This window comes from Chanodichthys erythropterus, chromosome 16 (genome assembly GCF_024489055.1).
Source record: "Chanodichthys erythropterus isolate Z2021 chromosome 16, ASM2448905v1, whole genome shotgun sequence".
In the NCBI taxonomy this organism is placed as follows: Eukaryota; Metazoa; Chordata; class Actinopteri; order Cypriniformes; family Xenocyprididae; genus Chanodichthys; species Chanodichthys erythropterus.
Window position 1 is genome coordinate 412,265 of NC_090236.1, and position 16,429 is coordinate 428,693.

General features: G+C 37.1%; 1 protein-coding gene across 2 annotated transcripts; it reads left to right on the plus strand.

The window, feature by feature from the left end:
• The first annotated feature begins 3,936 nt into the window (after window positions 1-3,936).
• On the plus strand, window positions 3,937-15,627 carry LOC137002499 (gastrula zinc finger protein XlCGF8.2DB-like). 2 transcript variants are annotated; one of them, XM_067362199.1, is made up of 3 exons: window positions 3,937-4,313; window positions 11,804-12,678; window positions 14,266-15,627. In XM_067362199.1, the coding sequence occupies exons 1-3, from the start codon at window positions 4,202-4,204 to the stop codon at window positions 14,281-14,283; spliced, it is 1,005 nt and encodes a 334-aa protein (XP_067218300.1). In that variant the 5' UTR covers window positions 3,937-4,201; the 3' UTR covers window positions 14,284-15,627. The 2 variants fall into 2 exon arrangements, with proteins under 2 accessions (XP_067218300.1, XP_067218299.1); XM_067362198.1 differs by having other exon boundaries at window positions 11,804-13,025; window positions 14,266-15,625.
• The last annotated feature ends 802 nt before the right edge of the window (window positions 15,628-16,429 follow it).

Genomic DNA, 16,429 nt, shown 5'->3' on the forward strand with positions numbered 1-16,429 from the left:
TTGATCTTCTGCAATACCAGGGGCAGCAGTTTCACCCAAGGAAATGCATACTTGTGGCTGCTCTGCCTCTGGCAAGCTAGCACATCCACTCTTAGAGGGGACTGAGATAGAGAGAAATAAAGCGGCCAACAGGCATTTTCGGCTGTAACATAAAGGTCCACTTCTGCCTTCCCAAAGATGTCCCAGATGAAGGCCGCTGACCTGAGATGGAGTCTCCACTCCCTGTGGACCACACTAGCCAAGTTTACATGTATTTTTTTTTTTTTTTTTTTCGATTAAAATCATTCCGATTGAAAGATTCGGTGGACTGTTTACATGAGACGTCATCCAGTCCGATATGGTGTTTGTATGTGCTGGCGCTTTCAATCGGAATGACTTTGTGACACCCGCACATTAGCTTATGCCCTGTTTGGTGCCTTGTATTCCTGTCAACATGGAGCTTCATTATTTCTTATGTCCACCCTGAATGGAGCAGAGGTTCTAATCGGCCCAAAGAAGGAGGCTTTGCTCTATGCTGTGCAATGAGCAAGAGCAAACACCCCCTTGGTGATTGATGTAAGCCACCACTGCCATATTGTCCAAACAAATAAGAACATGGTGGTAACAGACAACTGGGAGGAAGCATTCCAGGGCCAACTAAACTGCCTTAAGTTCAAGGCAGTTTATGTGCCTTGTAGTGCTGGGTGGAATACCGGTTCATACGGTGAATGGTTTCAATTTTGAGACTGATATGCATATTTCACAAAACCGCCATACCGGTGCGCAGCTGAAACAGTTGCTGTATATATTCAATGGCCATAAAGTGCAATGTATAGTGTATTAGAGAGTGGACTTCTATTAACTGCATAACCTTCTTACACAAATGGAACCAACTTTATAAAACAACAATAAATAACTCACAAAAGTAACATATGACAATTTCTGTAGACCTATGCCAGTGGGTGGCAATGCAAGAAAGCATTAAAATAAAGTGAATCTTATCACTCTCTACTTGACTCTCTTCTGAGCGGCACAAATTCAACAAGTGTTGTTATACCAAAGCAAAGGCAATGGAAAATTACTGCTTCATAATGTTGTCCTGTGATTCTGAAAACCTTGAGATGGGGACATTCCCTTATACCACTAACTTACTTGTGATAATAGTTAACCCTAACAGTAAACACACTGGTGTTCAGGTAAAACAACCTTTTCTCCAAGTAGGTTACGCAACAGACAACTTTTCATATTACACCCTAAAGTGTTGTTAAATATAACAGGAATAAATGGAATGCAAACAACAAAACCAACTAAAAGAAAAAAACACAAGAACCATGAAACATTTAGGCAAATGGATAGTGATGGAGAGGAGAAGCACATTACCATAATCTACTCACTCAATGCATGTTTAGTCTAGCTCTAAAATTGTATATGAGAACACCTCTTGGACATTTCTGTAGAAATCACAGAAATTCTTTTCAGTTTTTAAGCTGAATTCTGACAAAACATGACAGAATTATGAACAAAGGGGTTAATAGGGAATTTTAGAGGTGCTACTCTGTTTCTTTATGCATGACCATCTTGTCCCTGAATTGTCACAATAGTCCTCAATATGCATATCAATGAATCTCTTGCACCAGATATGCATTAGCATACTGTGGCAATCAAGAGCATTGTTCCATAAGCAATTCACATGTATACTGTTAAAGAGATTACTTTTAAATTGGGCTGCTCAGCCCTATCACTTACTCAAATGAGGAGAATTAAAATGATTTATATCTTTCATTCACTCAATGGTGCAGATTCTATAGTTGTATATCTATATACAAATTTCATACCAGCTGGCCAACATCAAGAGCATCGTACAACACCTAAGGATGCAAGCATCCTGCAGTGAGCACGGGATTGGAAATTGGAAGTTGACCTTGATACAAAGCTTGTGTTTCCCCCAGAAATTGTGGCTACAACACTCCGGCCAGACATGGTCCTGTGGTCTCAAACAACAAAGCAGGCATATGTTGTGGAATTAAGAGTACCATGGGAGGATGGGGTTGAAGAAGCTTATGAGAGGAAAAAGAACAAATATTCAGATCTGGCAGCTGAAGCATCCCAAAACAGCTGGAAGATCAGCATCTTCCCAGTAGAGGTGGGATGTAGGGGATTTGTTGCAACATCTACCACCAGGTTGATGAGGAAAATAGGGGTGAAGGGTCATTCGTTCCAACAGGCCATTAAGTCCTTGTCAAGTGCTGCTGAAAAAAGCAGTAACTGGCTCTGGATCAAGCGTAAGGACCCTATTTGGGCAGCAAGGTAGAGACAGATGGTATGCGATCAGGCTCAGGCCTGATTCAGGGAGAAGGACGCCCCTGCCATGCAGAGCCCATCAGGGAGATAGAGGGTATGGCACTGAGGGGGGTGTACCTGGGATGCTGGGTACACCGTTGAGCCTTTTGGAGACGTTGTGGGCTTCAATCAACGAAATGTCGATGAAGCAGGGTGCCCACCTGATGACCCCAATGACATACCTTACCCTTCTTCCATTTTTTTTTTCTTTTTCTTTCCCTCACTCCATACTGACTGTTTCTATCAAGAGTTTCCTACTTAAGGGATTGAAACATCTAGTTCTATTAGCTTTACTTACATACAGTTGTGTATAATGTTAACTTTTGTGAACACATGCAGCCAATGTATATTATTACTAAATTAAAATAATTAACAACTCAACAGTATTTGTATAGTACTGTTCACTGTTAATATTGGTCCAAATCAAGTTTTTTGTTTAATTTACCTACCAGCACTCCTTGCAGCCCACTGAGGGTGAAATGTAAATCTCGGCCATTTCCACCACTAATTTCCATATTTCCACTGAATTTCCAAAGATTCTTGTAGTCAGCATTGTCAAATTAGTACCTCAAAATAAGTATAATATTTTATCATATTCTACTATAATGCTAATATCTCACATTTTGATGATAGGGACAAAGTTGATATATATGCAGTCCAGGTGTGTAACATACAAAATGAGTTTAAATAATGTCACTGGAAATTGGATAAAAACAAGAGGGGTTATGAGAGATTAGATAATATAAAGTTAAGTTATTTATAGTCTAAAGGTAACAGAGTGGCACAGGAATGAGTCCTAAACCCCGGAAACGAGTAAGCATTTTTGATCTTCTGCTTCCATCATCCTGAAGTCATTTTTTTTTTTTTTTTTTGTTAAATGTCTGAAATAAGGTCTGTGGTGAACATAAGCTCAAGATATTTTCTTAATTTATTCTACATAATAAACTGCATCAGTAATACCCCATTCATTATTTTGTTAATGCATTTATGTGTCTTGAAAAAAATGTCCATCAAATAATTAAAAAACGTATTATTATTAATATTATTATTACAATAATTTAATGTAATTCTTATTTTTGTAATTCTAAAAATAAGACTCACCTCCTATTCTCACTTTTTTTTTTTTTTTTTTTTTTAATTGAGGTACATTTTTATTTAAGTAATAGGCTAAATAAATAAAATGTGACAGATTCTTGAAACCATATGAGAATTTATGTTATGATTCTAATGATACAGCTTAGTTTGCTTCCCTCTGCTTATTAGCCTGTTTCTGTTTATTTATTAATTTTTTGATATTTATCATTACCTATTTTTTTTTTTTTTAGATTAATGAATTTTATTTTTTTTTATTTTCATTAGGTCTAATTTTCTGAAATCATTTTATCTTTATCTTGTTTGTGTTTTTTCTCTTGTTTGTTACATGTGAACATCTCTGTCGTGAACATTTCTGCTTTTGAAATGCTTCTGCTTTTTTTCTGCTGACGTTTTTTACATTTTCATCTCTGTTTCTTTACTATAAAAAACAGGGCGATACAAACTTTCGGGTTGCGTCACACTCCAGTCCAGTAGGCGGCGGTAATCCAGCAAAAGTCAAAGTCAGTCGTCTGAAACTCGAGAACAAGAAACAGCGCGTTGCCAATTGCCATCTTGTTCCACCAATGTTATTACAGTGCGTCGCTCAATAACAGCTTTATAGTGGAAAGCAGGAGATATTAAGTAAAATTATACAACATTTGACTTTGGATATTCTCAGAAGGACACGTGCATCTAGTGCCTAGTAGGAGTATGCAAATCGGGCCAAAAATTTTGCGTGTATTTCGGTTACTCTGAACGTGAAGACCCGCGTCTAAACAGGCCCAAATAACTCGAGCTTTATCAAATTATGTCTTCGTCACAAGCTATTGTAAAGATGGACTTTATAAAAGAGGAGAGCGAAGAAATTACAATTCCAGAACCATGGAGAGTGAAAATTGAACAAACAGATGAACAAAGAGGTTTGATTCTTCATCGTTTACTCCTTTCGGTAACAAAGCTTTACTGCCAGTTTTGGTGGTTGTGAAGTTATAGATGGCATAATTGACATGTAGAGGGAAAATGCATGGTCTACGTTACATGACTGCAGTATGTACGCAACTAATGTGCCAGGTCTGATATGGCAATAATATACGAATCACAGAATCGATCGATTAACTACCGTACGACTCGAGCCGTATATTTCAAGTGTTCTGAAGGCATACGTAGGACTTGGCGAAAAACAAATTGAAATGTTTTTTCTTTGTTTTTTTGTTTTTGTTTTTTTTAACAGTTGCGCGCTCATGAGAGCAGCAGTTCACGGCCACGCGCCAAGGAAAAGCACCACGCGCACCATTTTGAGAAAGTAATTAATGTTCACGACGCCTAAACCCGATAAACAAATGCGCTTACTTTTACGACACGTTTGAGGTGATCTGTATCTGTCCTTTAAACTCAACCAAGTCACCTTTTATTTATGTAGTGCTTTATACAACACAAATGAATAAACAGCAGAATAACGATGTTAAAGTGCATAGCAGGTTTAAAAAAAATTTCGAGATGAATATATAACCTTGTACAAAAATACCATATAAAAAGGTACTGCAGGGTTTAAAAATGTTTTGCGAGACATAAGGACATTTATTTAGTAGATAAAGTGACGGTCTCTGTAAAAACCGCTTTTTTTTCAGCGTCGCGTCATTTTACGTCACTACAGGGAGATGTTCGCAGAGCTCTGTGTTGATTCAGTGCAGAATATATTGGTATTTAGGAACAGCGGCCGTGAATCAGTGTGTTTTCGGTAGTTTTTGTATTCTATTTATCATCGTAATGGTAAATTATTGTTTGTGGAGGTTGCACAAACTTCAGCCTGTCAGGACATCGAGTACAGAGGTTTACTAACAAGAAAAACTACGCTGCTATCTTCTGTGCCGCGGTTTGTTTTGTGCAGGTGAAGAGACGGGACTTCACTTCTACGCCGAAAAACGCGTTAATTTTAGACTGGAGGATTAAAATCCAGGCGATATGATGGAGCTCAACATTGTAATACTTCTGTAGATGAATATTTTAAATGAATAAACTTACACACGCTATGCTTCTTCACCGTTTTTACTTGAATCAATTTCAACACTGATAAATACAAATTATGTACACAAATGCATACAGTCTCACGCTTACACAAAAGTTTTGAATTATGTGCCGGTAATGTAAATACTCCAATTTCATGCATGCCATGTATGTAAACTTATACATAAGTTCACACATAATCACGGCGTCATATATCCTCACACTCAGGGGTGCAACTATCCAGTGTTAGAGGGGTACGCAGCAAAAAATTTTGGCGCCCCCCCACCCCCACTTCTAAAAAAAATAAGTGTGCTGGACATCATCATGTATGGGTTTGAAATAATAAATGTTTATTTTAAAGTATATCAGACAGCCACTGTAAGCCTACCATAATTATATATGTACACATATGTAAAAAAAAAAACAAAAAAAAAAACTATTTCTTTCCATGATAAACCAGCCTTATTGCATAAGTAATGTTTTCCAGCTTCTAGTCATTATTATTATGCATGCTACCTTATATTTACCAGTTGTCATTTTACTTTAATAAAATTGAGATGTGTCATGAATGGGATTGGTACCAAAGGGTTTAACCAAAATCCAAATGTAGATATCAGCAACATTATTTTGCAGTAAGTAAGTAAACACTTGTCAGTCAACATTAATATTTGCAAGCCTCCATGTTTGGTAGCAAATATATGCATATTTCCACGGTAAACCAGAGATATTAAAGTTGTTTTCCAGATTCTTGTCATTTATTGTACATGCTACCTTATATTTTTCAGTTTTCAGCTCAGCAACTTCGGGTTTGCATATTCTAAGCTAGCTACATATTCTGTCTGCTACATTCCCAGTGTTAGCAAATGCTAGCTAATCTGTTAACATGAATAACGTATTTGCAAGCCTCCAAGCATAGACGTCACATTTTAAATCCTACCTGTTGCCTTTCACCATCCACTTATTTAGCTGCTGTCGCATCCCTTGACATGTCATTTCCTTTTCCCTCTTTCTTTTTCTATTTTTAGCCCCCGATAGCTTTTCACTTACGTTACTGCTGCTCACTCAGCGCTGCGCCCCGCCCACTCGCGATATTACCCTTATGTCTAAATTCTATGATGGAATCTTATGAGGGCACCGGCGCCTACTCTAGCCTGTTAGTCCTCTAAAATTTATATAACTTTTTTTTATGTATAACTTTTATATAAATTTATATAACTTTTATTATTTAAAAAAATTAAAAATAAAATAACCATCGCTTTGGCGCCCCCATGGTGCGGCGCCCCTATGCGCCGCATATAGCGCATACCCACTTTTTGCGCCACTGCTCACACTATCAATGAATGGGCACGAAATAAACTCATAACACAGAATTAATGAATAAAGGATAACATGAAACACATACAGTAACACTATATGTTTGGCCGAAGGCAGGAGACATGATCACGGATCATGATCATACTGTGCAATATTGTGATCTGAGCACGTCGTTACGTTATGTCTATAAGCTAACACCGGTCTCTGTCCTGTTCTCCACTGCTTCTCCTCACACAACAGCTCAATTTGTCTCTTTTGACCCTTATTCTGTCTAATTCTTGCCTGTCCCTGCTCTCTTGACCACATAGCAGGCTAATTGTATAGCTGTGATTAGTTATACGAGTATAAATAAGCATTTACAATTTCCTCAGCATCCGAACTGTCATTGCGATCCATTGTTTTCCTATCGTTTATATTGATCGCGCTCCCTTCACTGACGTCACGTCCGATTTGGCATTAATTTGGCCATGGGAGGATTTGGCGTAAAATTTTCTCATAAAAAACGACTCCAGAAGCCTATGTAGCATATTTATGCGTGTTTTTTCAAGAAAATCTATTTCATATATTATTTTTCTATACATTGAATCACTAAAGCTCTAACCTGCAATATGCCCTTTAACTTTATCAAATAAAAGTAATTAATTTTATGCTGTAAAGCAGCTTTAAAAAGAAAATGGTGTTATTATTTCGTTCAAGTCATTTAAATGTTGATTTAGTTCAACAACATGCATGGCATAATGTTGATGACCTTAAAAAAATGAAGCAAAAATTGAGGCTGTTTTTTGCGCACCTTTATAAATCAGTGGTGGTGTTCTGAAATGAGACTTAAAAAAAAACGTTTTATATAAAAGTCAAATGTAAATTCCTGTCCCAGTTGCACATGTTGGCACATGTTCCTGGTAAAAAACAACAACAACAAAACATTACATTAAAAAAATATATCTATTTTGTATTTTTACATTAACTATGCAATGAATGTTCTATTTATTAAAACCAAGTAAAAAAATCTCATTATTTTAAGCATTTTTAAATTTATTCCAAAAAAAAAACTTAAGGCAGTAACAATTTAAACAGTATATTTTATTTGTGAACTGAGGTTCAACTAGGGCTGGACGATATGGCCAAAATTTATATCACGATATAAATCACGATTCTTAATTCCGGTCGATACGATATAATTAATGATATTGATATGAACTATATAATAGCCTCAGAAAAACTGCCAAGAACGGCCACAATGGATGTCTGTGCCTACAAACGTCTGAAAAATTAATTTGCCAAATCTATGAAATCTCTTCCTATAAAACTATATAATATTTTAGAAATACAAAACAGTACAAATAAATTTATGTTCAGCTTTTATTTGTATTTAACCTTCATACAGCCATAAAAATAAACATAAGACTCACTCACTTTAGTAATATTAATATCTTTAACATTAAACTATAACGTAGGCTGATTTTATTATTCTTAAAGGGTCATGAAACCCCAAAACACTTTTTTTTGAGATGTAAACAGATATGTATAGGCTGCACATCATTGAAAACACTAAAGGTACTCAATGTTATTCATAAGTGAAAAATAGTTCGGAAGTAGATTGTTTTGCTGTAATTCTGTCGTTTTGCTGTTCCAGCACAAATGGAAAATATGTTCGCAGATCGCATTACAGCAGAGAATTCAAATGTCACAAAAGTGCTGTTCATTCACTTCTGCCTGCTCTAGCTGCGTTTAGACACAAGCCGTAGGCTGTTTACCTCAGCACAGCACGTTTGTTGTTTGTATTTTGCTCGCGATGCAGTCAGAACTGGAGTTTGAATAGGAACACATGAAAAATACGATTGTTTTTTACAAATTACATTTACAAAATATGCAAACTCAGAGCAAGAGTTTAATCTTTTATTTTGAAATGTCGATAAACAGTTTGCATATTTAGCAACATATTGATGTATTCTCCTGTGTTGGTGTAGGATTATAAATGATTTACTAGGTCTGTGTAAAATATATTGATTTCTAGATTTTAATGGATTCTCATTTTTACGACCCAATATCGATTCTTAAATCCCAAGAATCAGTCTAATCTGTTTTCAGTTGATGAATGAATAGAACATTGTAGTGCTCCTCCAATCCAATAAATGGCAATAAGCTTTTTCTTTGTCATTTCTGACAAAGTTTCAGATTTCAAATTCTGTCCATTTTCTTACGAAATTAAAAAATAACGTGTTGGCGCTATTTAATGTGGCGTGACAGATCGCTGTAGTGCCTCACTTCAAGAGAGGCGGCAGAGCACGTGAACTAATCATCTCCTCTACTTTACACTTGGTGTAAATAGCATCTATTGTATTTGCATTTAGTGCAAATAGCCACTGCCTTAAAATAATCACATTTTGTTGCAGCCTGAAATGAAGATGGACAGAGTTTTTGTTTTATCCAGCTGATTTTAGTGATGGGAAGTCTTGTTCATTTTCTGGAACCGGTTCTTTCAGACAGTTCGTTTCAGTGAACCAGTTCAAAAAACCGGATCACCGGTTCTTTTATGTCTTCACATAATGATGTAATTTCTATCTAACTGGCGGATGGAAATACTTTTAAACGCATTCAAATAAAGTAATTTATAATCATAACTTCAGTTAAATAATAATAATAATTGTCATTGTTATCATCTTGGATAAGTTTGCTTCTTATGTTTTGCAAAAGCACACAATTACAGGCACATGGTGTGTAAACATGGATGTTTTACGTCTTAAAGATATAAAGTAAATAAACTAGACTTTATTACGTTTTTACAGAAACCATTCGTCTCATAAAGCTTAAAATATAACGTGCATCCACAATAGTAAAATCAATTTATATGTTTTGACTGAACAGTTGCATGTTCATGTTAAAATGTTAATAAATCTAGTTGCATTTGCATTTTCCAGTACGTGTTATTTATTATTAAATAACGTACATTTCACCAAATTCGCCCCCTCATTCAAGTCCTCATTCACCCGTGTTCATAGTATCAGCACAGCATCAGTTCGCTGTCCGAATGAAACGGTTTGCTTCAGACGCGGTGCTACCACGCATGCTCAGTATCTCCAGCTCATCAGTTCTCAGTATCGAACGTGTCTGAAAGAAACAGTTCTCGTACTGGTGATTCGGGAACTCTTCTAACCAGTTCTTGACCCAATAACTGTATGTGTGCTGAGCTCAGAACTGCTGTTGACAAAACTAAAAAAGTCATGGCATGTATCAAGTGTGTTTAATACATTTCTACTGTTTTGATTAACACATTATAAACATTTTAAGCACCATGGCAAAAGTTTACAGATCTATTTTAATCTTACTTAGAAATTAAATAAACTGTTCCTGAAAATATCATGCATTATTGATAAAACAAATAAATGTATAGTTTGACAGTTTTACAATCCATTTATCATGTTTCCAATCTTTAAAATAATAGGCCTACAGTAATTGTGTGATAAACATGTTTCCAACATATTTTATTTTGTTACAGTTTGTTCATCCTTCTGAAGAAATTACACGCATGTTCAGCTCATCGGTTCTGACGTGTCTGAAAGAAAATTATTGGCTCTGTACTGGTTATTTGAGAACCATACATTCGGTAGTACATGCATGCTCAGTGTCTGCTGCTCGTTCTCATCAGTTCTCTCAGCACAGCATGTCTGTTCTTGCTTTGTGTTTGAGTTCTTGGAGTAACTATATTCTCCGGGATATTGGTTTATTTTGGCAAAGGCTGCGATTATTTTATGCGCAGCTTGTCTGAGCTGTATGGCTCTTTGATCAGTAGTAAAAGCTTCTCCATCTGAAAGCCAGAGGGCGCTCTTGCACAGAAACTGCAAATATGCCGAAGTAGAACACGCATCAATCCAGGAAATCCCATACTATCGCTGTAGCTGAATAAACAGAAGATTGAAACATTTTAATTGATTAAATATGACTAATAAACAACTGCCAAGGATGCTTAGCTGTCATTAGGTAGTGAGTTTGGAGTAAAAACATGTTGTGTAAATAAATGTCGTCTTTTGTTATGAGATATGCTTCTCATGTCTGGAAAGATGTTTGACACGTGTTGCTTTTTCAAATGCACATTATAAGCGACTCAAACCCGGTGCTTTCAGATGGATTAGCATTTGGAGCTATAGTTCATTGACAAGCCGCGCATAAAAAAAAAAAAAAGTTTTGCACAGCTTTGCGATTTCATAATCACACTAAAGGCTGATTTATACTTCCGTGTCGGACCTAGGCTGGAGCCTCTGCGCCGTAGGCTATGCGTCTGTTTTTATTTATACTTCTGCGTCATTGTCCGCGTCAACGTCTATGCAGACCACTAGGAGGCAGTGTCCGCGGTCATGTTTAAGATCAAGGCAAAAGCCGAAGAAGCAGCTTTGTTTCGAATCATTGGTTCGGAGCGCCAAAGTCACATGGTTTCCTTTTTCCAGCTCAGTGATTATGGATTTATTTTTTTTTCCTGAATGTTGGTGTTATATCTTTTACTTGGATGTTATACGTTGTAAAGAGTAAATACAGCTGGATAAAACAAACTGTGTCCATCTTCATTTCAGGCTGCAAAGCAACAAAATGTGATTACTTTAAAGGGGGTGATTCTTTTCTACACCCACTGTACATTCAGTCACAGTCGATGTCAAACACACCTATTGCCCCACCCCCCCAACACACACACAAACACACACAAAATTCACTGAACGCTTTAGGGGGTCTGTTAAAAATCAATGGGATAGTTTTCTCATCATATCTTTTGAGAAGGCACTCCCTCTCTTGTCTCTTGTCAGGAGCATATTTTATATCAACATATTAGGCCCATTCCAGATATATTGACAGAACCTAAATTAATTATCCTGTATTATTTGAGCTCTTGAAGTTGTAAAATAGGATATAACTACACAGAAAACCGTTAAGCAAGCATTTTAATGTTTATGAATTTGCCACTTCCATTGTATGTGCCTCACTGTAACCCAGATATAATTTCCACCTACAGAACAATTCCTTTAAATTGGGACCAATTTTATATCCATTACCTTGACAGTCGTCGGTTTGTGATTTTTAACTTTTCTTTTTTTGTTCACTTTAGGTCTGGAAGTAAAAGAAGAAAGTGAAGAACTGAATGTGGATGAGAAACATCAGTATGAGGAACCTCAGAGTGTCCTGACTGGACAGAAAGTTTTAAGTTGCTCAAGGTCTGGGAAAAGTTTCTCATACAAAAGAGCTAATAGAAATGGATTTTTCTTCACCTGCCTTGAATGTAAAAGGAGTTTTGAGTCTAAAGAGCACCTGATGGATCACTTTAGAACTCACTCTGGAGGAAGTTGCTCAGAGACTACATCAAACGTAGTGCGAACTGGTGCTCAACCAGTTTGCAATTTGCCCTTCACCTGCCATCAGTGTCAGAAGAGTTTTGCTTGTAAGGAACACCTGATGGAGCACTTTAGACTTCACACTGTGGAGAAACCTTTCCCATGTGATCAGTGTGGGAAGAGTTTCATTCATAAACAAAGCCTTAAGAATCACTTAAGAGTTCACACTGGCTTGAGGCCGCACGTATGCCATCTGTGCGGGAAGAGTTACATACATAAAGATAATCTCACTGATCACATGAGAATTCATACTGGAGAGAAGCCTTTTGCATGTGATCAGTGTGGAAAGAGTTTCACACATAAAGGAAGCCTTCTACATCACATGAAAATTCACACGGGACTGAAGCCTTTCACTTGCCGTCAGTGTGGAAGGCATTTCACACATAAAGGAAACCTGAAGATTCATATAAGACTTCACACTGGAGAGAGACCTTTCATATGCCCTCAATGCGGGAAGAGTTTCATTTATCATGGAAACCTAGTTGGTCATATGAAAAAGCATTCAGGAGAGAAATTATACCACTGTTCTCAGTGTGGAAAGAGTTTCATTGAGGCTCGACATCTCCAGAAGCATGAGAAAACTCATGAAACCGTAAGGCCCTTTGTGTGTTCTGAGTGTGGCAGAGGTTTTCTGTGGCTCCACAATTTTAAAGAGCACCAGAAAATCCATACCGGTGAGAAACCTCATGTGTGCTTCGACTGCGGGAAAGCCTTTACAAGAGTCATATACTTAAAAAGGCACCAAAGAATTCATACTGGCGAGAAACCTTACAAGTGCGCACGTTGTGGAATGTGTTTCACGGTTTCTGATTCCCTGAAAGCCCATGAGCGAGTGCACACTGGAGAGAAGCCGTACAAGTGCCCTTCATGTGAGAAGTGTTTTGGTCGATTAAGTACTCTGCTGACTCATAAGAAAAAGCATTGTCCAAAGTTGGCGAAGTAAGAGTTGTTGTGAAATGTCATAATGTTTGCAGGGATGCTTTTAGATTATATTTTGGGGAGTAGCAGTACTATATCTGCATTAATATCCTTACCAGTTACATACTTTATCATATTTGTTGTAAGGTCATGCATGGAATAAAATGGTGTTGGAAGCTTTAATAGTAGGTTTCTAAAAAGCTGGGAACTTGCCTCCAAACATAAGAAGACTTTGCTGAACGTCCAGAGTGCTCTTTGTTATGTGATCTTTGTTATAATGGGATCTGGGGCTGTCGAGCTCCAAACAAGAACCAAAAAAAGCACCATGAAGGTAGTCCAGTGTTAAGGCGTATGGCTGAAATGCAAGTCGTTTTTTTGCTGTAAATTTTCTTCACTGCTTTAGCTCTCAAATAATTACTAGGAATGCACCGAAATTTCGTCCGCTGAAAATTATCGGCCGAAAATATGCCGCCCCGCCACTTCATGTTTAGTGATCAGGTTTCACTCTTGCGCAGCGTGTTTTGTAACTATGCTAGCGCCTTGCTTTGGAAGATGCACAACTTCGAAGTGACTGCTCAGTGTTCTGCTTCGTGTGCACGCCTGAGCTCTCTGCTCCATGTGTGCACTGCGCTCTCGGCTCAAAATGTTGCGCTCTATGTGTGCGCTGTCTGCTCAGTCACTCACGGCCCAAACGCTCTACGTATGTACCACTCAACACATTACTAATAAAATAAGATTATATTGGGCATACCAGTATTCATATTGTTGGAGTACAGTCAAGCCCAAAGTGTGAGTTTTATGGTTGAATAGGGTACATTAATTGCATTATTTAGTTGTTTTATAACCAAGGCCACAAATATGTAGTGCGCAAACTGTACATAATGAAACTAACAAAAATAAAAAGAGCAAATTCATCTTGTGTTTGTAGTATTCATGAAACAAAAATAGTGGGCGTGAATTATTTGTGTATACTCTTTTTAATTAAAAAAAATCATAGGTGTTTTGGATTCAATCCAAAAGTCAATTTTCGTAAAGCTTGAACAATTCAAAATTCAAATTGTCTATTGCACCAAAAGTAAGTAAGGAAACAATAAATACATGTACACTAGGGAATACTAGTCTGTTTCAGGAAGGTGGAGAAGGAAAAATTAGAAAAGGAAGGGTGAAAGGAAAGGGAGAATTTAAACCCACCTTTCACACTTCTGTATGATTTTTTTATTCATATTTTATAGAAGATTTCTTTTTTTTATGTATTTCACAGGGCAAATCGCTGACGTGAATTACGACGATTCGAGTCCCACCTCGGACAAGGTTAAAAACACCCAATATCTACAAAGAATGTTGATTGTGAATGAGAATAAATAACTTTCACCCAGATTTGTTTGTGATCTGATACTAATATTTCACTGGAAACTGCATGAACTATATGCATTTGTTTCTTTATGTATGAACACGTATATCTATACATTTCATTTGCTTTTATGCCTTATGAATGTGAGGTTGCTTAAAATTAGATATACAAATGAGATGTGTATATATTATAATAATTATTATTTATAATAATGATAATGTTTTGACCCAGGCACACAGAATAATTACTTATGTAAATATGAGACACTGTTCGACTATGAACAATAAAGTGTTTTTCCAATAAAAAATGTCTGATAAATTATATTATATTACTTGGCACAATGCAGTCAAGCAAGTACCGTTCTGGCAACCTCCAAACCCAGGCTTGTCCATCAGATTGCCAGACAGAGAAGTGTGATTCCACCCTGAGCACGCCCGATCTCGGAAGCTAAGCAGGGTCGGGCCTGGTTAGTACTTGGATGGGAGACCGCCTGGGAATGGCTCATGACCCCCCCAAGTACATATTGCTCATCCCTGGGATTGATCGAAAATGATCAAAACAGATGGTGCCATCTGGTGGTCAATGCCCTGAAGTGTTATTCACAGAAATGGTCATATACAATGCCTAGTTTATTGAAATCCACTAGTCTGTTGAATGTTTTGTTTATTATTTTCATAGTTTGAGTTGATGTAGCTGATGAGATTCATATAGCCAAGTGGAACAGTGTGCAATTGTTACATTTTTGGGCTGAATTAAGAAAGGGTGTAATGTCTCAGTGCATCAAATGTATCAAACAAGGACTTCTAATTGCTTTGATGTGTTTTTTTTTTTTTTTGACACTATCCCACACCTTGAAACCCAAGCATACAAAGACTCCAAAATACTTGAAATACTTTTACAACTTTTATGTTTCACCCAGAATGTGTTTCATTTAAAAGGCAATGCATGAAAACACAAGTAAACAAGATCTGTTTGGTTTAAAGCTCGCTCACCACGACAAGGTACAGATCTACGAGCGAGAACATGATAGACAAACATTTACTACCATTTGCAAACATTTAGTTAAACATGGAGCTGACAGACATACAAACATCACAAGGACATGCACATATAAATAACATTAATAATAATCAAAAACACTTAACAATTAAAAACACAAACTTGCATACCAAATGAACAATTGGTTTGTACAGGCCAAAGCCCAATAGAGAACAGGATTATCCAAAGACTCAGGTCACTAATCAACAAATAAAGGCTCAAGCCATACCTGTCTGTTACATTTTTTTGTGTTTTTTCTTTGGCAAACTTTTGTTAAACATGAAGCAGACAAAGACATACAAACATCACAAAGACATGAAGCTGACAAAGACAAACAAACAACACGCATGACAAAAACACAGATTATCTGAACATGAACAACCACTAAAGGGTATGTAAACTGACTGTGTTAGATCAGAAATGATTAAGGTTAAAATGTTTGGCCTTGATATTGAACATAGGCCAGAACATGTTTGTATAAAAAAAGATACTACAAAGTGCATTTTAACAGCAACTTAAATAATAATAAAAAAAAAAAAAACACAAGAACATTCTTAAGTAAAACTGTAAAGTGCATTTTTTTGAACTTCTGAACTATATAAATAAATAGATTGTGTTTCAAAGTGCTTCAGCAAGTACAAACAAACACACAAACCAACACAAACAAGCCTCTTTCTCTCTCCTACAGATGGCACAGGAGAAGTGGCATCACACAGGTAAGTTATTTACACAGTTATTTACACAGTTCTCCTCTTTTGCAACTCCGCATCCACCACACTTTTAAAGTGTTCAAAGCTGCCGAACACCACATTGTCAAACCCAGAGGTGGTGGATTTCCTAGTGGATGGACAGTAGGAAAATATCTTCTGGGTGCTTCCAGCCACTTTGTCCTTGGAAGGTGTGTACCTCTTCCGCTGTCCACCACAATTAGGCACGTGGCAAGCCCCACATGGCCGCGAGGACTTGTTCGGCATGAATGCCTTGACTGTTGGTGCAGGAGGTACAAAGCTCTGGCTGCACGATGGCCCACGAAACA